Below are 22426 nucleotides of genomic sequence, written 5' to 3' on the forward strand. Positions count from 1 at the left end.
ATGACCGATCGTCATAGAGTGTATTTGAAGCATTACAGTGTAAATAGGATGTCATAGCTGTCATACAATATGTATGTATAATATGTCGGAATGGCATAGATTTGATAATAGACAATAAAACGCCCTTAGCATATATGTGCCCGATCGTCATATAGTCTATTTGAACCTTAATATAAGGGCAGAAATAAAAAAAAATCATGTAAAAAGTTCAAATAAATAAAGGTAGGTACCCACCTTCTATGACATTGGATACCTTACGTCATAACCGTATCATTTAACAAAAATAAATTAATTAAAGCCATTTTAATGGTTAAAGTATCCAGTCAGTAAATTTAAAAAAAATAGTCTAAAGATTATAGAACTAAATTTAAAAAAAAAGAGTAATTATTGTAGGTAATACTACAATCCCTACGAAATAAATAGTTGTTATTATTGTTTTCAGCGCCTGTAGCGTCGAGCGACTTTCCACATTACATTATGGTTTTATTTTTTGCTTAGGCAACTATCTGTCAAATGTCACTCGTAATTTCAATTCAAACATGTCGATGAGCGGGTAAACGTTTTAATAAATGTCTTTTCACGAACAGTTGAGACGATTTCAACTGCATTTTGCTTAGTTATCAAATTAAAGGTGAGCTAAGTTGTTTCACATAGTTTAGTAGTTTGAGATGAACTCTTGAAGATGATCTTGATTTTTTATTGTTTGAGTGTCCAACCAAGAAAATGGCTTATCAGTTATTTATGCTATCTTACTTTTGTAGTATATTCGAAGTAATTGAACGCCCAATAATAATCAGTTTATTATAGTACATTTGAAAGCTCTCTCATTACATCTTTTCAGCACGTAAGACATGTCAGCCAGTGGAATGAAACAAATCGAAGAGAGGCATGTCGCCAGTTGTGTGGAGATGATGGTCTGGTGTAATCGAATGGATTTACTAGCACTTAGTAATTCCAAAGGTATGTATTATTATCAGCTATTATACCTGGCCAGTCCGGTAAACTACCAGACTAATATAAACGAGGTTAGGTCTAGACCCAATAAATCATGTATTTTTCTTTCTTGAAAGATGAACATCATTGCATTTGAGTATGCAATGTTTTTATTGTCATATTATAATTATACTAATAACTACACTATGGATAGTTCTCATGATACAGCATATCTTTTTACGGCTCTAATATACGAGACCTTACCAGTCACTTGCCCAATAAAAATTATAAATCTCCACTTTTGACCACAGACAACTACTTACGGCAAAATATAATAATCATTTACAATGAATAAAATTCGTCATTTTGATATATTATATCAGTGTAGAACTGTACTTTAATTAATTTTACGGGATATTATAAAGCCCTTGTGCGTTGGGCACTGTCACGTGTGTACAGTCCCATATCGCACCCAGGTTGTGGTTCTATTGCAGATAGGGCAAATAGGTGCTGTAGTTCTTGCACACTTCCTCTCGTGAAAAACGTAGTACTAGTCAAAGTATAAATTTGGCATGGTAAATTTAATATAGGTATTTAAAAAATACTTCCTTAGAGAGACGTAACTGACTGGTAAGCTGTTGTACATTCTCTTTTTAATATTAATAATATAACATTCAATAGAATTGTTTATTCCCTCAATAAACTTCTACATTATTATATTATATATTTAACTTTTAGGTGAAGTTCATTTGCATCGCTTGAATTGGCAAAGAGTATGGCTACTTCCACCTCCAATGGAAAATAGTCTTGTCAGAGGAATGGCATGGCGGCCTGATGGAAAGGTAACCAACCACCTTACTCATAATATTCTATGAAGATAGGCAGGTTAAGTGAATAAAAATATTGATAGGTTAGTGCACAGATACTGTATCTCCAGTGGTGTTATTGGAACCAGAACTCAGGAACCCCATAATTATTTTGGAACTGAAACCTTTGATTCTGAATCTTGAGAACCCCAATTTTCTATTGATTCAAAGCTTTCAAAATAAATTATCTCTGTTTTAAGCTTACTGGTACTGTCATGAGCTCATGTACGAGAACTAACAAAGCCCTCAAATAGTTCACGTAACCAACACTTCAATTGAAAATGATAAAATATTAAAAATAAAATACTTGAAACACTACAAATAACTGTACGATTTGGCGGGCGATTGTACTTTCCGCGTGCACCGCACCAAAAGAAAATGGCAGGGCGGCGCAAGATAAGGGGAATCATTCGCCGGTTAACTAGGGTCATTTTTATTTGAAGGTTAGTCCCTGTCGTCCACTAACTTGGAAACGAATCACAGTAACAATTTGCTTCTTATTTTTCCCAAGTCAAATCCTCAAGGTGAGAAAATATCTTTTTTTGAAGTATTCAAAGTGATTAGTTTATTAATAAATACAGGTATTGGCAGTTGGCTACAGCTGTGGAAGGATCTCATTGGTTGACGTTGAAGATAAAGAAATTCTCTTTGCAAGTAAAATTGGCCCTTCTGATGCATCTAGCAGTGAGGGCCACGGAAGCGTGACTTGCTTGTCATGGGGCCAAAGATCCACCAGTCAAAATTCACAATCCGGTTACAGGATATATGTAAGGAAACTATTTTTTGGAATTCAACTTTTATTAATTAATCACCAGGATTTTTAGATTAGAATACCTGTAAGTTTTGTTTTCTATTGCTTTAGTTCTATATGTTGGGAGATGAAATGATGTCTACGCCACGCCACAGTGAATAAATTTATCATATAATTAAATAAATTATCTTATCATTTTTAATAGACCACAATGTAACTAAACAATATAAAGCACATCCACATCTAGGGGAACCATGATAGAAATTCTTTACAAGGATCAATTTATTAAAAGTGATAAAATGATTAATATTATTTGTCAATTTGTGTTGCAGGATGACTCTAGTACTTTTTTACCGCACCCAAGAGGGTTCAATTCAAATTATAATAAAACAGAAGAAAATTTAAGTGATTTCAAGGAATGTAAAGAACAAACTCACCTTAATATATTAATGGTCGGTTACGAGGACGGCGAATTCCACATGAGTGTTTTTGGATTCTACCCATGTGGCATTATTGACATGAAAAAGTACTTTAATTCGCAAACAGAAAGCATCAAACTGATTGATGCTCAATTATCTGATGACTTTACGACTCTTCAAATATTTGCCGAAAACAGCAAAGATGGTCGCTTGAAATTGATGATCTTTGATACGGAGGTTTTAGCAGCATACTCGGATGAATTGCACGCTCTTGCGACTAAGCATGGCTATGTTGTAAATCTAATAACTTATGTCGATCAAACGATGACATCTATTACAGAAGCTTGGGAGCAAATACTTCTTGAAATGGATTCTAAATTAGAAAAGTATGCATCACATGTACCTGAAGGTGGAGTGTCTGCAGATTTTTTGGACCTTTTGATGCTCGGTATTTATTTTACTACCTACTTAATTAAATACTATATCATCAAAAGATGTTACCATTATTTATAACATCAACGTGATGTTTGAAAGTTTTATGTGAATAAAACATAAATGTTATTTGTTAGGTAGGTACATTTAATTTTCTTTAAAATCATTTTGTAGGAGTTCCTTCTGATGAGCTGGAACTGTTCCTCCTTCAGGATCTGACAGCAAAGGGTCTGAAGAAATTTGGATCCTCCATAGAGCTAAGCTATTCAACGATACAAAGGCTAGTACTGAAACATCTTAACACTGTTGGATACAGTCTCACTTACCATTTGGCTGAACTGAGAGGTCTTGCCCGAATTACTCACAGATATCAGGTACTTAATTAACAAAAATGATTTTTATTAATGGAATAATGTGTACATAATAATATGTATCTATCTATAAGTATTATTCATATTATTATAACCCACTACCACAGACAATGGAAATATTACTGTCTCTGTTATCAGTATTTCTTGCCCGTCAGTTGTATTTTCATATTTTTTACCAAGCAAGAATATTTTTCTTTCCTTCAATTATTTAAGAATATTTACATTTCCATCAAAAAATGCCTTTTACCCCACAAATGAAATTTCCAATCAAAATCCAAATGAGATTTTTTATTTCATTGACTGAGATGTTCTGTGTACTAATGGTACCTACAGAATTGCCCCACACGTGCGTGTAATAGGTTCACACAGCCAATGTCTTGTTTTCAAATAATTTGATTATGGTTCATCGGCATTATGGAATACTAACATATATACACAATTTTGCTAACAGCAAGTAGTATGCTTGGTTCATACAATGTAATTCATTTAAGTCGATAAAAAGAAAACTATTGGTCCATTCTGAAAGTTTAATACACCTACCAATGTATCACGATGTATAACAACAGAGAGCAGTAAACTCATTTTAAAAATTCCAGCTCTTTTGCGGTACTTATTGCATCAACACTGGTGATATGCCAGTTGAACAAGATTGTTTCAATGTTTTGTGTAATTTTTTTTTTTATCCGTCCATGTCTAATCTTAATAAGATTATATGGGCATCCAGAGTGGAGGTTTGCATTAACAGATTTTGTTTTTACGAGAAATGGATGTCAGCCACTTGCCTAACCTATTAGTTCCATACTCTGACTCATACAATTGCAAATTGAAAAACAATATGTGTACTTGCCTAGGATTCGAACCTGGGACCCACGACGCTATAGGCAGATGCTTAAGCCGCGCGGCCATTGTGGGTGTAATTCATACACATAATCTAACAATGTGTGCAAACAACAATTTAATTATATATGATCATTTTATTGTTGTGATATTTTCAGATTCTTGGTTTGGAAGAAGACGCTGTTACGCAAGCACTTTCGGCTAGCAGTGCTTTTATAAATAAGTGCTTAGAGTTGCAGCAAGTGATCGATCATTCTATGAAAAATTATAAAGCTTTTTTTAGATGGCTTTATGTTGTAATCATCAGATTAATGGATGAGCATGTGCCATCAGAAATTGTTAAAATAACACAACAAGATTTGACATACATAGCTGAATTCCTGCAGAATTTTGATAAGGTGGGTGTGGAGAGTTCGGAATTTCCAAAAGACGGTACTGAAGAGAAAAAAACTGGAAAATTTAATCTTGAAAGGCTCGGTCAGTACTTGGTAAATAAAGACTTGACTATTACCACTGAAGATGACGAAAATCCTTGGATGAAATTCTTGAAAGACAACTCTTGCCTGAGTGAATACTCTGGTATTATGAAAAGTTTTAAGAAGTTTTCTCTTGTCCAGCAACAAGAATATTTAAAAAATTCTATTCAAAAAGTTTTTAACTGCTCCGAGAAGTCATTGGCTACACAATTTACACTTTTAAACATAATTGATTGTGTACCATGTCATTTTAATGACAGTTTCGTATCAACCAGTCTAAGAGTAACGCAGATTAACGTTCCAGAAGAGTGTTGTGTGCTATTAGCCTTCACAGATACATCATCATCGGATAGAGGTTTTTATTTCGTAGAGATTTCTTACAAAAATGACATTTTATCAACAAAGTCCAGCTATTTCTATTTTCATGCTTGTGGCAATCTCAATGACAGTAAATTAGAACCGCTAGATGGAAATCGACTGAAAACTGTCGACGTTCAGTTTTATTCTATAGACACGTTATCAGTTTTACTAGAGCAACCAAATGATGAAGAAATATCAGCGTTTGTACAATTTCCTGTCAAAACCGCGCGAGACAACAGTAAACAGATACAAGTGAGTGAAAAAAATCAAGGAGTTGATTCCGTTCGAGATATAACCAGACTTAATGCTTTTGGAATGCTGGAACCCGGTGCATGTAAAATTCTTGACAAAATATCCGTTTGTAAGATTGCTGTGTCGGGTGGCCGTAAAGTTGCCGTTGTTTTATCAAAGACTTGTCGGAAAGTTCGACTATTTGAAATGGAAGTGGACGGAGAGGATGATGATGATGAAACTCTCGATACGACTCCTCAATCGCATTCGACGACACAACACAGCGATACAAGTCAGCATATTTCACTCAACGAGAGTGCCTTGATAAATAATTCTTCCTTACATCCCATGGAAGGAAATCAAATTTCTGCATCATTGGATTTGGATACATCTGATATAATGTAATATCTAAATAAATTCAAAAAACTGTAAAGAATGTGTTTTTATTAATACATTGACCTGTACCTAGGTATATTATTAGATATATAAATTAGAATTATCCGTATAAATTCGCAGCACTAATGTATATTGACTTTTGTACATTGGATTAAGAAATTTTATGTATTTGAATGTTTCAGAGTTTTAGGAATTATTTATAAGAACGGTACCGACAGACTCAGAGAGCTCTCAAACTCTGATATTAATCAAGTAATCTGTGGTCTGCTTGTTGTCGGTCTGTGACCAGTCTTGTGTATTATAATGACAATTTAATTATTTATGTGTGTATCGGGTAATTATTTGCTCTCATCTAAATAACCAAATTATGCAAATTCAATTTACGGTATTGTAACCACTACATATTATGTAAGTACTAATCATAGAAGCACATTGAAAAATAGCATGGTACATATTATTTCTTATTTTCAAGATATCTTGAATGTTTTAGTGTAAGCCACTTGTAACACAAGAAAAAGTAATAATATCCTTGTAAATTCTATGTCTACTTGATTTTATTATATCTATTCTCACAGCCATAAAATATTTTCAAATAAAGTTTCTATTCGACGCGTTGATTGATATTTGCTCAAACACTGAATTGAAGTCAGCGTCAAGACCTCTGTTGTCGATTCCCGTTATATGTTCGGTAGGAGCTATGCTAGGTCCGGGAGTTGGCACTGTATCATTTACTATCGTTGTCGTTCTGTTGTAGATCTCGTCTCCACTTCCTTCATCATCATCCTCTTCATCTGAAAATAAAAAAATATTTACTTAACACGTTCACAGCCCATTTTGCTGTAGGTGTAAAATTTTGTTTCTCGATTATAAAATATGCGTGAACAGACTGTTACATAAAATTACTGTTGAGGTAAAAAAGATATTGCATTGCGTTGACACATACTAGCAAGTTGTTAAATGCATGACCGGTGCATGTTGTCTACAAATTATATAACTTCAATAGAAATTGAGCCCTTCCGGAAAAGTGACATTATCCTGAAATGTTTGTTTTGAGATAATAGCGTTTAAATCATGTGGTATGTGCTGCATGTCATCACTCTAATATCTAGTAGTGTTTGTTGCAGCGGCGAAGAGTGGAGGTAGACCGTTGAGATCCAACATGTGCACGCTAAATTTTGTCAGTCGTGATTATTTTGTTTCCATTGAACTAAGAATACAAATAAGACGGTATTGGATAGTTTTTAAAGTACCGCAAGTTGTAACTCGATTTTGAAGCAATATTTTAGTGTTATAAATGCTATTCTAGAAATTGTCCATGTTGCTGTGTCAATTGTTTTCCGACTGATAGTAATTGTGATGATTTGTAAACGGATGAAAAACTTTGGGCTGAAATACTCTGAAATGGGTTTTATTTTTTATTAATAGTGTTATTATGTAAATTTATATAAATAATAAAGTTATATAAATGTGTTAAATTAATTATCCAATTTCACACAGTCAATAAAAGGGTATTCTTCGACCATGTCCGATCCTAATAGGATCATTTGGGCCTCCACAGAGTAGAGGTTTGTATTAACAGATTTTGTTTTTACGAGAAATGGATGTCAGCCACTTGTTCAACCTATTAGGTCCATACTCTGAGTCATACACAAATTGAAAAACAATATGACGTGTACTCGTCAGACCCAGGATGCGAACCTGGGACCCACGACACTATAAGCCGCGCGGCTAACGTGGTAAAAAGAGTATAGTGATTATAAAATATAATCCCCCCCCGACCATGTCTGATCCTAATAGGATCATATGGGCCTCCACAGAGTAGAGGTTTATATTAACAGATTTTGTTTTTTACGAGAAATGGATGTCAGCCACTTGCTCACAATAGTTATAAATGGTAGCATTTTTCACTGGGAATTTGTAAACCACCATGGCAGCTAAGGGTTAAACAATGATTTTTGACTTGTTTGTATACAAATGTATGGTGATTATCAAAAAGTAGCATTTTTCCGATAACAATCTTTTACTGGGGAAGGACTTAATTATTGTCTTCATGTACAGAAATACTCAATAATAAAATAATGTTTGCCCATCATAAAAAAATAGTGGCGTAAAAATAGTAATTAAATGATCATTTTAAAAATCAAAAGTAATAGATAATTATTATATCATTGATCAGGCGATTTTTTCACGTATCGAGAGACATCAATTAAATTATTAATATCTAGAAAAAATGTCCGAACACGTTGATAAATTTGAAAGATAACTGCTTACTTAGCATGACCAGCCGAGCATTACGTCGTTTTTCTGCCTTTTTGAGTCGGTAAAACATCACAGCGCATCCAATCAGCACAAGAAGTGATATAATAATAAATATTATCTTAACAGCTTCCATATCGGATGTATCTACAATTTCGGTTTGAGGACTTTGGTACTTTGCGGCCATATTATTTTTCACAATCATTTCCACAGCTCCGATGTTCAGATTTCCTCTGTCGATGTGTTTGGATACACATCGGTAATAGCCGGTTTCCGATGGGGACACACTCTGAAATATTAGGTTGACAGAGATATAACAGAATATAATAAAAATTGACATGATAAAGATGTACAAGTCTAGGTTAATAGATAAATAGTTTTCTAATGAAATCTTTCACATTTCAAAGTAGAAGTATAATACCATTCAAATTTCATTATAATTACTATTATAATAATCATGTTTAATTGTATAATTTTATTTTTAAAAGCGACTTCCTATTGTTCCTAAAGCGTAAAGTATTCAATCAATGCTTGCAACCTGTACTCACATATGCATGCCCTGACAAGGGACCCCCAATTCATAACATAAAAAAATATATCAAATCCTCGGCAACAATGCTTGAAAAGCATGAAAATAATGTTCTTACAATATTTTGAAAATTGTCATTTAATAATGGTTGTGGAATTTTTATCATCTCAAATCAGTTATTGTCGAATTATGAAACGATTTTTCTATTATCGAGAAAGACACAATGTATACATAATCTCAAATATTATTTAAAGGAGAAACATGCAACAAAACATAGAAATATATTCAATGATACCGAAGACCTTGAAAACTTTTTTTTGCCAAACTAATGGAATGGTTTAGCATGCACTCGGCAATCGGATGATGACTGCCAGAAATATAGTTATACCCAAGATGCACTAATCACCAGCAGTGCCACCCTAAAATCTACTGAATTGAATTGATTGACTGATTTAAGTTTGGTAGAAATAGGTGGCCCAAGAGGAATGGAAAGAAATAGGAGAAACCTTTGTCCAGCAGTGAATAAATTGCAGTCAATGATGATATTGAAAATACCCACCTTGATGAGAAGTTTTCCTGATAGGATTTCGTACTTGTATTTGCTCTCATCGTAACTATTCCCTGGGCCGATGATTTTGTCCTGGCCGAGTTGCCAGAACAAGAAGTTGTGAGAGTCGTCATTGCTGTTGCAGTTCAGTACAGCTGTTGCTCCAGCCGGAACTTCGGTGACCTGCGTTCCCAATTCAGGGGCAGGCAAGTAGTACCTTGACACCATAACTTCTATTTACACCACAAATTGCTTTACTTATCACTGAACTAATTTAATATTGTAATCAACAGAGCTTACAATTAATTATAGAATAAAAATTATATTTACAGAAGTCGATAAATAAATACGTTTTATTATTATGATGGTATTATGATACAGAGTTTACGAGATGAAGTTATGCCATAATGAATACTTGTGCCAAAATTTAAATTTAGAACTGTCACATGATCAAATATTATTGTTTGCTTGCAAATATTATGTGGAACGAAAAATAGGTCAAACACGATTCACACGACTTCATTAGAAGGTTCCATTACAAAATGTTAAAGTTCGAATTGTTTTCATGTTTCACCTAAGAAGTCACATTAACTGGCAAACGCTAGTATCTCGTATTAGGATTATTTCTAATCAATTTCACAAACACATCGCCGGATATTGCTACTAAAAGCAGCCAGATAGGGCTCATCACGACGTGGATTGGAAGATTCGCTTTGGCATACTCCAGTTTGATGCAGATTATTATCTGCGAGGCCATTTTCAAACCGATGGCTGCTATGTACCAGATGTTTTTATTTAATGTCCCGCGAAATCTCTCCATGCCATTCTTGCAGTGGGATATCATGTGAAAGAGGACATATATGAGCAGGATTCCATCGTATATCCACATTGGAATGAATACTATGAACCAGTTCCAATGTGTTCTCGATTCGAGCCGCAGGCATAGCAGGATCAGGAACACGAGCAGAATGAACCAGGTAAAAAGCGCTCGGTGAAAAATCGCCATAGTTAATAATTAAACACTTCTTCAACGTGAATTTTCAAAAAAATAAGATACACAAATTTCACGAAGATTTGAGATTTTCAGCTGTAAGATTCGCCGAGTTTCATGTAACAAAAAGTCTCTATTGGTAAGAATTCACAATTAATTCATAACTACAGCCGATAGATGCTATAAAATGCTAAATTTGATGATTTCCGAATGAAATAATCTCATATCTGGATTACTATATTTTGCAAGTTTAGGTTATGTTCTCCATTACATTATCATTATTTTGACAGATACACAATACCATAGACTAATCACAATACTGTCATTATCTATGATACTGACTTGCATGGTTAACAATTGAACAGCGGAACACCGGAACAGCTGAGTTGACAGATGTCAGATTGGCGCCTGGCGGCCTATGGATGCTTTTCATGACATGGTGATGTGGCCGGCAGGCTTTAACCGTCCGTAAAAATGTACTTAGCAATTATTTTTGTAGTTACATGCATAAAAATTCTTCTGATAAAATGCTAGTAAGTATATGTATTGTATTTCAACATATTAAGTTAAATACAGCACACCTTTCATCAACATCCACTAATTTTGTTTCTGAAAATCCATTAAGACGTATCGAATGATTTTAAGATATTATTTTATGAGTTTCAATAACAGCACCGTAGGATAAAAGATCACAGTAAAACAGCTGGAGTTCATCAAAAATATATTCTCTAATTCATGATTTCAACAATATGCTTTTTTGTCATCATACCTACATTAATTTGTACAGCAGCATCACATTTAATAATGACAATAATTATTGAAAATCCAATGATTGTTCACAAATCTGATATTCCTTGACTAGTAGTTTTTTTTATTTTTATTTCAAGAGGTTATCTCGTACAGATTAAACGTATATATAGGTGCAGTATTCAATATACCTACCTTCCATTACAATATGACAATCCGTGGGGAGACCACATTTCATTGGAAAATCGAAACAACATTTGGATCTTACTTAAGCTTAAGCAGCGAAGAACCAGTGAGAAGGTGTAAAAGATATTAACAAGCGGAAAAAAGAAACAGTCTAAGTTATATGTTTATCTTACATTTCCTTTTATATTATATTACAGCCATTCAACAGATTTTGAAGTTCATAGAAATTGGCTTGCGATAACTCACTCAAAGCCCATTGGCCAATGGTATTATGAAGAAACGTCAGAATGGACTCTCGATTATCCACCGTTTTTTGCTTGGTTTGAGTTTGCACTGTCCCATGTTGCAAAATTCTTTGACCCGCAGATGCTCGTCATCTCAAACCTGAACTATGCATCGGAGAAGACAATTCTTTTTCAAAGATTGTCGGTTATTGTTACCGATTTGGTGTTCGCTATTGGAGTTAAAAGGTGAAATCTGTTTATTTTTACTATTGTTGCTAATAAGAAAAATGTTAAGTACAAACTACATTTTTTTCCTGGCTCTATAATACATTGAAAATCTGAACCGCTTTATGAGGAGGTTTCTTAATGAGAAATAGTCGACAGTCATTTGCGAGTTAGTTTACCGTTGCATACAAGATGTGAGTTTATTAATTATTATACTTTGGAATTAAACCCATGATTCACTGCTTCGAAGTGAACATTATGCCACTCATGTGCGCACTGATTTACAAAATGTGTACTTGTAAATTCTTCATAATTGTATCAGAATAATCAGAATCTTCCCCTTTTTATCTATTATGGATAAATAAACTCATTTTGTTTGTCTATGATAAGTATAAAATACATATATCTTTTTGTTATTAAATTGATTTGGTTCTTTTGTAGAATTTGATCAATTGTAGAAACTGGTGAATTCAACATTAATTAATATTATTAATTATTAACACAGATTAAATTAAAAGAATGTTTTAATTGACAGCAATGAAAATTACTAAGAATATATTATTTTTGGCTTCCATAGATGTTGCGACTCTTTCTCTGAAGTAAAGACGAAGGTGCTTTTGTTTGTTCTTTTATTTGGAAATGTAGGACTACTTATGGTGGACCATGTACACTTTCAATACAACGGGATTATGTTTGGAATTATGCTTTTGTCCATCGGAGAAGCTATGAAAGTAAGTGTTGATGAAATCCTTTCGTAATCATTTTAGAAAGGTTAAAATTTTTGTAGGTAATTACAATGTTAGTGCTAATATTCAAATTGATATAATAGTCAATTATCATAGCAGTTGCTATGTTGTACAAAACAGCCAATGAAATAATTATTCCATGTGACGTGTGGCCCAATAATTTCTGTGTCTAATTTTATTTTCTATTTCAGAATAACTTCTTGCGCTCAGCTTTCTGGTTTGCAGTACTCCTGAATATGAAGCATATATTTTTATACATAGCACCAGCTTATTTTGTTTACCTTCTCCGCTCTTACTGCTTCACCGTGTCTTCAAGAGACTCTATTAACGTGGCATGGTACTCGTTTTCAATAAAAAACCTCACGAAGCTCGGATTCACTGTAATAAGTGTTTATTTTGCATCATTCGGACCATTCTATAAAGACATACCACAGGTAGTTACATATCTATTTATTCAGAATTATCTTTTTGATTTTGAGTAAGGTTTGAAATATTAAATTTTCTCTCCGTGTTTCTACAGATCATTGAACGATTGTTTCCATTCAAACGAGGGTTGACACACGCATACTGGGCTCCAAATTTTTGGGCTATTTATAACATCGGTGATAAGGCGGCTTCCATAGTGTGTAAGTGTATTTATGATAACTTATTTTCCTTTAATTTTATACTCAGAGTTACTGAAAACCATGATTCGTTCATAGCCACCACATAACTCTGATTGCAAATTGAGGCTTCTTCCCACATATTGCATTCTAAAAGAATTCTCTGGTCTAATACCATAATCACAAATATTTACAAAATGAATTACCATGAATGTTCATCGTTGAGTTAAAATCTCCAATTTGTTTATATTACACTACCACATAGTTTAGTACACTTGAATGTTCTATATTCCACCAAAATTATTATAGAAACTTCTGATGCAACATGACGTCTTATTTGAAGATCATAATACCTCCAATGTATGTAGTCATTACATTGGAACTATTTCAAACACTTGAGAATGAGCCCTCCACTACCCGGATAAATCAACTTGTATTGAGAGATTTTCAAAAAAACTCTTGTAGTTTTTATCTCCTATAAAACTTAAATTTCGTCACATCAGAGGTTTTAAATAGCTCAATGACAATATTTTATCCCTGTATTATTATTAATAAAAGACTTATCAGAGGCCAGTCAGACAAAACCACAATCTTGTAATACCACAATGTAGTAATAATGGATAATAATGATAACAAACACTTTTTTTTATTCAACGAATAATTCATAAGATTTAAGAATATAACATTCTTTATTAAAACATACATAATTTGAAACACTTCAGAGAAATATACTTGAAAAAATATTTTTTCAAAAAAAGATATACATACAGTAGGCGCTCGGTAATCCGGTGTTCACCAATCTGGCACGTCCAATAGTCCGTCATTTTGCAACTCTCAGCTCTCCTGCTCTATAATCTGGCAAGTTTCTCATTAAACTGTCGTATTACAAAGCGGAGAGCCGTTCGCTCGGCAGTTTGGTGCCTGAATTTTACTGTGCAAAACTGTGATAGAATTATTTCCTATAGAAATCCAATAATCCGGCATTACCGACAAACCGGCATAGGTGAAAAAATATGGCTGCCGGATTACCGAGCGCCTACTGTACCTATTTAATTATATTCTGAAGTGTTTTCAAATTATATACCTATAGATAATAAATAATACGCTTATCAATCCACTTTGACTCAAGTATACCAGCTAGAACACACCTATGGATGTTTAAGAGACACAATTTTTGTTTTCAGTATCTAAATTCGGCTATCGTATTCATACTACAGCTGGGTCTATGACCGGAGGTCTAGTGCAGGAGTACAATCATTCCATTTTGCCGTCAATCACTCCTTTCATAACATTCTTACTAACATTCCTGGCCATGATGCCTGCTCTGCTGAAGCTTTGGAGATTGGGAGCGGACAGAAAGCGGAGACCTTTCCATTTTATACGGTTCGATAAAATCTTTTTCTCAAAGTTATGAAATTAGTTATGATGTCATATTCATTTGATCCGATATTTTTCATTTGCAGATGCATTGCTGTCTGTGCCGCTTGTTCATTTATGTTTGGTTGGCACGTCCATGAGAAGGCTATACTCCTCATCATAATTCCATTGAGGTTTGTACCAAATATTACTTTTCAGATAACACATGAAACAGGTAGTTTTTTATTAGACGGTTTTGAATATAATATAATATATAATCGTAATTATGGCGATAGTAAAAAAAACATTTGGTTCAAAAAGAAAAGTCATTAAGAAACAAATTCACAAAAACAATCACAGTGGAACCAGCAAAGCATCAATCCACGCAGTAGTTTCTGGTTTCTCCTTGTGTATGGCTGAAACTCCTCCAGGGAAGGCATACATGTTACATAGGGTTTGCAATACCCGTATTTCAAAACCGGTTTTTAATTATTTATCGATACTAAAATACCGGTTTCAAAAATCCAAAATATTGGTATAAGATTAATCCTGCCAAAACACAAATATATTGACTGAAACCTTTTGTTGGTTTAATAAAAATAAAACAAAATCCCTCAAATTTACTTTTTTTTTTTTTTGACCATATCCGATCCTAATAGGATCATATGGGCCTCCACAGAGTAGAGGTTTGTATTAACAGATTTTGTTTTTTACGAGAAATGGATGTCAGCCACTTGCTCAACCTATTAGGTCCATACCCTGACTCACACACAAATTGAAAAACAATATGTGTACTTGCCAGACCCAGGATTCGAACCTGAGACCCACGGCGTGATAGTCCAACGCTTAAGCCGCGTGGCCACCGTGGGTGGGCAAATATACTTAAAGAATTAAAATAGTTTGAAAAAGAAAATATATTCTATAACTATTGATCCAACGTCGATAATAGGTAGGTACATCCATCAAATGTTAAATTTGAGAAAGATTTTCCTGTACCCGGACTTATAGTATTTGTAAAAATTAGCAGTTCTAAAATATTATGATCTATACATACCTAATAATGATCTACATTATAAAATGTAGGTAGGTACTTTAGGCTGCTATAAAATAGTGTTTCAAATCGATTTTAATAGCTATAATTATTGATAGGTAGTACTTCTTTTTTTCTATAGTATGTTTTGATGAATACCGGTATTCAATAATAAATACCGAAATACTGGTATTGATATATTCATTCGGTATTGCAATCCCTAATGATACATATAATGTAACATGTATGAGAAATCTGTTATTCTTGTTGTAGTGTTAATCTGCAATAGGACATAATAAGGAGAGCAATACCCATGGTTTACCATAATGATTCAGGTCTTAATATACAGTGGAATTTGATTTTACATGCCCGGAATTCACATTTTCCCGTTATTTGCGTCTAATTTCTGCAGCCCCATTTTATTTTAGTACACTTAATTCCCGATTTTATGTTTTTATTTCCCCCATTTTATATCTGAATAAAACTTTTTTAAATTTTCATAATTATCTCCCTTTTCCTTTTACACTCAGCTATATGTTTGTAATTTCAACCTCACGCCTTGACTTAAATGGCTGTATTTGATTTTATTATACTAACCAACGCATCATTTGGAAGTTTTTACTAATCTTATGGTGTGGTCTTATGTTTTAGCCTCCTCGCTGCATTGGATCCATATGATTGTCGGGTATTTCTGATTTTATCAACCGTTGGTCACTATTCACTCTTCCCACTTCTCTATCCCACAAATCTATTCCCGATAAAAGTCTGCATGCTTATCATCCACTCTGGAATTGCATTTTGCCAACTTCCAAGCCTGTATGCGTGCAAGAAACCGGCCCTTAAAGGACTTCCAATGCTCAACTGCTTGGAGACTCTTTATATATTTGGTCTTATACCGCTGTGCTTGTACGACAATGTGTTCCACCGCCTGTTCAGTTATCACAAGACATATCAATTCTTGCCGCTGATGATGACTTCGGTCTACTGCTCCATCGGTGTTCTCTATTGCTGGCTGAGGATGTATGGCAATTTCTTGTCTATGGGGGTGTTCGATAATGATTCGCGTCCCAAGAAAGTCAAGTGAAGTACAAATTAATGTAATTTTATCGGAATCAACTATTATTATTATTATTATTATTGAAAAGTCATAGTTTTAATAAAATTTATTTACAAGTCTATGTATAGTTTATTTTAAAATTATTTTTAAAAAATTTGTTCCCTCTACAAATCATAATATACCGGTTTGAAACTATTCAGTGTTGATTTTATTTATGCAGCGGTGTTTTCGATTCTCATTTGTAGGCTCTGGAAACAATTTGGATTTTTAAACATAGGTAACTGTTCGTTTTCAACATCACACTGAAAAGCATCAGGCGTTTTTTCATTAGTTTGATGATCTTTAAGTAAAAGTGGATTTCGTTTAAATAAAATTTTATGCATGCTTGTGAAAATATTGTTGCAATTATTGTAAGTATTTACATAGTTATAGCGCCTGTACATGTGCATGGATTTACTGGCGGCAATAGTGCTTATTTTAAACTATCATGACAATAACTGTTTACACGAAAAGTGCTGACTGTCTCTCCAATTCATTCTTTAAGAGTGAGCGAGACGCGATGTTGTCATTTTATGGTACTATTTCATACTATTTGACAGCTAGTGAAAATCGGTCAATCTGAAAATTCATTTTATTGCCGCCAGGTATGCCACTATCATTCTACTGCGCAGGCGCAGATCGAAAGAATCTTACTGTCACATGAAAATTCAGAAGCTTCCAAACTTGTTTGATTCATGCATGCAATCTTGCCAACTACAGGATAATACATGTTTACCCATACATTTTCTTACTGTCAACGGTAAATCCATGCACGTGTAAACGGGGTATTCTATATTTTTGTTGCGACAATGAGTATTGTCGACAATACTTCTATTTACATCATGTGCAAAGCTTCTACATATATGAATTTGCAGCGCATTAAACCAGAATAGCTTTCCTATTAGTAGTTTTAAAACTACATTAGAAACCGTTTATCGATTATACATTAAAGAAAGATTTTTTTAAAATATCTGAATTTATCATTGTTAAGACTACCTTCATCCCCAATTAGTCCGGATAATTGAGGTTCAATGTCCAAGGCATCGGTGATAGGACTGACCCAGGATAAGGAGTTATAGTTACTGACGATTATACCAAGAGAAGAGAATCGAGGTTCTACTGTTGTTACAAATTGCTATAGCCATCTTGCTATCTAAATACAAAGCTCTCGATTCTAGATTTTTTTTACTCTTTGGAAAACTACTTCGAGGGTAAAAATATGGAAGAATCTAAAAAAAAGGAAAGTGCTCAGTCGAAATTAAAAAAGCTCTACCTAAACCCATTGCGCCAATTTGGCGCCGGTGTTACAGGATGCAGGACATGATGAAAATCAAAAAATTTTAATCATATTTTGATTTTTTTAAAAGTTGAAATTACTTAATAATATATGTAGCTATCATTTTATGATAGTTATATACAGTCCAATATATTTTTTAAGAGATAATTGATTTATAAAATCTATTATTATTTAAATTTGTCAAAACAATGATTAGTTTGCTAGGTATGAGGTGTTTGAGACAATAATAATAAATAAAATGGCCCTCAATCTTCTAAATATCTTAAAGAGTATTATATTTAGCTCCAGTTTTAGTATATCTTCCGTTTATTATTTACTTCTATCATGGACTTTTTATCTATATCATTTTGTATAAAAAAAGGCTAAAAAAAAACCCAAAAAACTATATTTGACATGTTTTTTTCATTCCACTTATAAAGTTTACTTAAAATGTAAATACTTAATAGAAAAATTCGAAACCTATAAATATTTAAAAGATTTATTTGAATTGCATGAATAATACATAGTTATATCAATTTTAGTAATCAGTGTGCCTTTTTAAGTGATCCTGAAAAATTAATTCTGTCTGCAATGGGTTAAAAAAAATCATATAGTAAGTTAGTAAGTACATAGGTACCTACACTTATTACAAATATTTTTTTAGATTTTTGGTAGGTACCTAGGTTTGCTACCCATGACCTAGACCAGGGGGGGGCAAACTGCGGCCCGCCGGGTATTTTTTGCGGCCCGCCATCATTAATTGTACTTCTGATTACGAATAACTTTTTTATAAGTTTTAAAAAAATATTGACAATAGATTAAAATTTGTTTAGCAATACTACGCGGTCCATTTTCAATAGATATTGATAGTGTACCGACAGAGCTACAACTTGAGATTATTGATCTGCAGTGTGACACTGATTTAAGAGAATTGCATCGTCGTGAAGAAATCTCAAAATTTTACAATGCCCTTAATTCAGACTAATTCGACCAACTTAAAGATTATGCAAGAAAAATGTTCGTTATTTTTGGATCAACCTATATATGTGAACAAACATTTTCGATCATGAACCTCAATAAAAAAAAACCTCAAATATCTCCGATGCCCATTTAGAAGCAGTTTTAAGTGTTTATTTTTCGTGATAATAAATAGTGTATATCTAAAAATAGTATTTTACTTGCGGCCCGCCGCTCATTTTGAATTCTTGAATTTGGCCCTTCATCCAAAAAGTTTGCCCCCCCCTGACCTAGACGGTGAAGATAAAAATTAATTATTATTAATGTGACCAGAAAGCCTGAAGAGCTCGACATTCAAATATAATTTAGTATAAAAAGGACCTCGGCGTCGTAAGTACGTCAATTTAAATCGATCTTTTCGCAAAAATCACTAATCATCGGAGATTTTATTTCAAGAAACATTATTATTATCATTGATATTGTCTGCCGCTGAACATTATTATTATTTTATAAACACCTGCAAGATGTACGCCGATCAGAAAACAGGACTGTCAAAATAATATGAATTAATATTTTTTAAATGTTAATTTCATCATAGTTTTTAATCAAACCTGTGCAAGTACGTACTGATAACTTGGGTGGATTTTGTAGCAAACATACTATTGATATATATACGGGTATATTATTATTATAACCCAATTCAAATTGAACATAGGTTGATACTCAAATACTATTATAGTATGTTTATGATTTCGAGAAAATAATACGATGGTATAATTAATCCATATCAATTATTGGAAAACATTACATTCGCACTTTGCAAAATAACATCAAAATGTGTATAAATGACGAATGACATTCATGAGTGAGCACGGCTGAAAGCTTGGAAATGTGTTTTTTTCTATTTCAAAATCTTTTAATTGTGTATTATTTTATTACAGATTCAAGGCCAACTTCATATAACAAATAAAAAAATACTGTTTGTTTCTACGAATAAAAAAAGACAGGAAGGAAGATGTGTACAAATCACGGCCGCACACGTACAGACCACGTGATATTTGCTTACGAAAAATCGTCGCTTTTCAAAATGGCGAATTTGATTGCCAGATTTTACTGCGATGAATCAGTATGTTCCTTCTTGTCTTTTTTTATTCGTAGGTTTGTTTACTATGTACACCGAGAAATTTCCATTTATAAAATCGGAAACGATTTTTACAGAAGAGTTTTGGAATATAATGCAACCAAAACGGGAAAAAATTCTATCATGGGTGTTGACTTCCTGAATTAGTCAACCCCAGATCCATGCCACTACGTGAACCACAGTGGATATTAAGCCATTTCCACACTGGCAACAAGTTGCTGGCAACCTCATTAAATTTTACGATAATCATCATAATTATCGTAAAATCTAACGAGGTTGCCAGCAACTTAACTTGTTGCCGGCGTTAGATGCACAAAACTTAAATAATATATATTATAAATAAAAATTTAAAATTATAATTATTTATGATTTATGTCTTCGACAACCCTGATGAAATATGAGCCGGATCGAGTCATAGAGCAAATTTATTGACACAAACAACTTTGACACGACCTTTTTATATTAACTAGTAGACCAGATATTATGGACCACATGTTAAATCATATTTTCAATTCTCAAGGCCAATTCTGTAGAACGTCCCCTTAAGTAAAAGAATATAACTGGAGTTTGTTTTCGCAATTTACAAATTCAAAACAAAATGCAACCCATCCATTTTCGATTGCAGCAAAGTTAGATGCATGCAGTGGCTCTGCACCGGTGGAGCGCGTCCCCTTGTTCTTTGTAAATCTCCTCCGTCCCTTGGGGGTCGTGAAATTGTCCCCACAAGTTTTGTAATTGCATGCTCGGTCCGTCACCAAAAGTTCGGCGGATCTCGAAAGTTAGGGGTGCTATCACTAGAGATACAATCTCTAGTCAAGATATAATATTAGCTATTAATGTGATTACGTTTATATATGAGACGTAGTCTAGCTTATATAGATATTATATGACTATACCTATTATTTTTGAGGGTCTTTGGGGCTACAAAGTTCACATATAGGGAACAGCTTTGAACCTCCATAACCCATAGAAATCGCCACGATGTGGTAGCTTAAAGTCTGGTAAGGCAGATGGGAGACCACTTCAAATAATAGCAAATATAGGTCTTATAAGTTTTTCCCAATCATCTCTTGCGCCCACTATTCTAGATCATGCAATTTCTCACCGGCTATGGAAACTTTGCTCATATTTACGTGAAGTGGATCAATGGAGAAGGCCGAGTGCTGGATGCAGGATACTGACCATGTTATATTGAATTGTTTGAAATGTATGATGGACGAGTAGACCAATTGACTACGCCGATTTCATCTCTGGACCTATCTTTGTAAACGATATTCTGGCCATTTAAAAAAAAATAAAAAAAAATTCGGTTAGGTACATGTTCAAACACGCGCGTTAACATAATTTTACTCCCTACTTTAATTATAGTTTGTCAATTTATGGCTACGGCCGTATGTTGTAGCTTAACCACTAGGGAATGACAAAAGAAATGGCGTATTTCAAAAAAACACTACCTTATTCTTAGGTCAATAATTATTATAAAACAATCATTATTCATAAGATGTTTATCACACTTGAATGGTCAAAGACATAGCTTATAATAAATATCTTTAGAATCATCTTCAAATGTGTTAATCTTGCCGATTTTTTGAATAATAAAATGCTCAATTCTTGTCAAATTTGGGATCACAGAGATTATCAATATAATTTTTTATCGTGAATATTTTACAAAAATTATCTCGTAATAAATTATACTAATGGTTTCATAAATGCGTTTAAAAATTAATAAACATAAAAAAATTTAACACCACTTCACAGTTATGTACCGAAATATGACTATATTCTAAAACATTAGAGCGAGAGGTTTAAAAGAATACTATTTTATGTAACAAAAATACTTTATGCAGTCATCAAATGTTTAAAATAACTATAAAGGATAATAAGGCTTCTAAATTATATAAATAGATTATCTACAACGTTTAAGGAGTGTCCAGGATCATGGTTTGAAAATACAATAATAAATCAATTTTGACCTACGACGAGCACGTGGGCCGTTAAAAGAATACTATTTTATGTAATAAAAATACTTTATGCAGTCATCAAGTGTTTAAAATAAATATAAAGGATAATAAGGCTTCAAAATTATATAAATAGATTATCTACAACGTTTAAGGTATGTCCAGGATCATGCTTTGAAAATAGAAAAAAGCTCAATTTTGACCCACGCTGAGCACGTCCGCCCTTAATAATATGTATTTCCACATTATCTAAATATAATGGGCATGTAAACTTAACATTAAATAATAATATAACAATATACAAAGACTGTGACTGTAATGTTAGTACGTACATACGTCTCAAACGCTTTTACAGAAACAAAATTAATAGTGTATATTATATAGTAGGCTGAGACGTTTTTAACTGAAAACTGAATTCTTCTACTTTTAATGGTTCATTACTCACTGCTTGAATTTTCCTTTACTGAGTAATACCATTTTATTAGGT

General features: G+C 33.3%; 4 protein-coding genes across 4 annotated transcripts; 2 read left to right on the forward strand and 2 right to left on the reverse strand.

The window, feature by feature from the left end:
* Positions 1–518: 518 nt before the first annotated feature.
* Positions 519–6112, forward strand: APC4 (anaphase-promoting complex subunit 4). Its single transcript, XM_085959301.1, has 7 exons — positions 519–631; positions 842–960; positions 1672–1775; positions 2381–2566; positions 2883–3417; positions 3576–3775; positions 4768–6112. The coding sequence occupies exons 2-7, from the start codon at positions 852–854 to the stop codon at positions 6079–6081; spliced, it is 2448 nt and encodes an 815-aa protein (XP_085815427.1). The 5' UTR covers positions 519–631; positions 842–851; the 3' UTR covers positions 6082–6112.
* On the reverse strand, positions 6101–9823 carry LOC147064104 (uncharacterized). The gene is made up of 3 exons (XM_085959303.1): positions 9417–9823; positions 8344–8617; positions 6101–6863 (listed from the first exon to the last, which is right to left on the reverse strand). Exons 1-3 carry the CDS (start codon positions 9630–9632, stop codon positions 6661–6663), a joined length of 693 nt encoding a protein of 230 aa, XP_085815429.1. The 5' UTR covers positions 9633–9823; the 3' UTR covers positions 6101–6660.
* A 47-nt stretch (positions 9824–9870) lies between these two features.
* Positions 9871–10560, reverse strand: LOC147064105 (transmembrane protein 60). Its single transcript, XM_085959304.1, has one exon. It carries the CDS (start codon positions 10408–10410, stop codon positions 10006–10008), a length of 405 nt encoding a protein of 134 aa, XP_085815430.1. The 5' UTR covers positions 10411–10560; the 3' UTR covers positions 9871–10005.
* A 168-nt stretch (positions 10561–10728) lies between these two features.
* Positions 10729–16763, forward strand: xit (ALG6/ALG8 family glucosyltransferase xit). The gene is made up of 8 exons (XM_085959302.1): positions 10729–10928; positions 11526–11798; positions 12355–12508; positions 12715–12957; positions 13044–13149; positions 14310–14508; positions 14589–14675; positions 16163–16763. The coding sequence occupies exons 1-8, from the start codon at positions 10870–10872 to the stop codon at positions 16593–16595; spliced, it is 1554 nt and encodes a 517-aa protein (XP_085815428.1). The 5' UTR covers positions 10729–10869; the 3' UTR covers positions 16596–16763.
* The last annotated feature ends 5663 nt before the right edge of the window (positions 16764–22426 follow it).

The sequence above is a fragment of the Rhyacophila brunnea genome, unplaced genomic scaffold (genome assembly GCF_057557595.1).
Source record: "Rhyacophila brunnea isolate RB1 unplaced genomic scaffold, BYU_Rbru_1.0 scaffold_8, whole genome shotgun sequence".
NCBI lineage: Eukaryota > Metazoa > Arthropoda > Insecta > Trichoptera > Rhyacophilidae > Rhyacophila > Rhyacophila brunnea.

Bases quoted from the DNA above. Each gene is read 5' to 3' on its own strand.
- APC4 (XM_085959301.1), top strand. From the start codon at position 852: ATGTCAGCCAGTGGAATGAAACAAATCGAAGAGAGGCATGTCGCCAGT. The intron at 1,776-2,380 runs GTAACCAACCAC...TAATAAATACAG, and splicing joins CATGGCGGCCTGATGGAAAG to GTATTGGCAGTTGGCTACAG. The intron at 2,567-2,882 runs GTAAGGAAACTA...TTTGTGTTGCAG, and splicing joins AATCCGGTTACAGGATATAT to GATGACTCTAGTACTTTTTT.
- LOC147064104 (XM_085959303.1), bottom strand. From the start codon at position 9,632: ATGGTGTCAAGGTACTACTTGCCTGCCCCTGAATTGGGAACGCAGGTC. The intron at 8,618-9,416 runs GTGGGTATTTTC...CTAATATTTCAG, and splicing joins CAGGAAAACTTCTCATCAAG to AGTGTGTCCCCATCGGAAAC. The intron at 6,864-8,343 runs GTAAGCAGTTAT...TTTTATTTTCAG, and splicing joins TGCTCGGCTGGTCATGCTAA to ATGAAGAGGATGATGATGAA.
- LOC147064105 (XM_085959304.1), bottom strand. From the start codon at position 10,410: ATGGCGATTTTTCACCGAGCGCTTTTTACCTGGTTCATTCTGCTCGTG.
- xit (XM_085959302.1), top strand. From the start codon at position 10,870: ATGTACTTAGCAATTATTTTTGTAGTTACATGCATAAAAATTCTTCTG. The intron at 12,509-12,714 runs GTAAGTGTTGAT...TTTCTATTTCAG, and splicing joins CCATCGGAGAAGCTATGAAA to AATAACTTCTTGCGCTCAGC. The intron at 14,509-14,588 runs GTTCGATAAAAT...TTTCATTTGCAG, and splicing joins AGACCTTTCCATTTTATACG to ATGCATTGCTGTCTGTGCCG.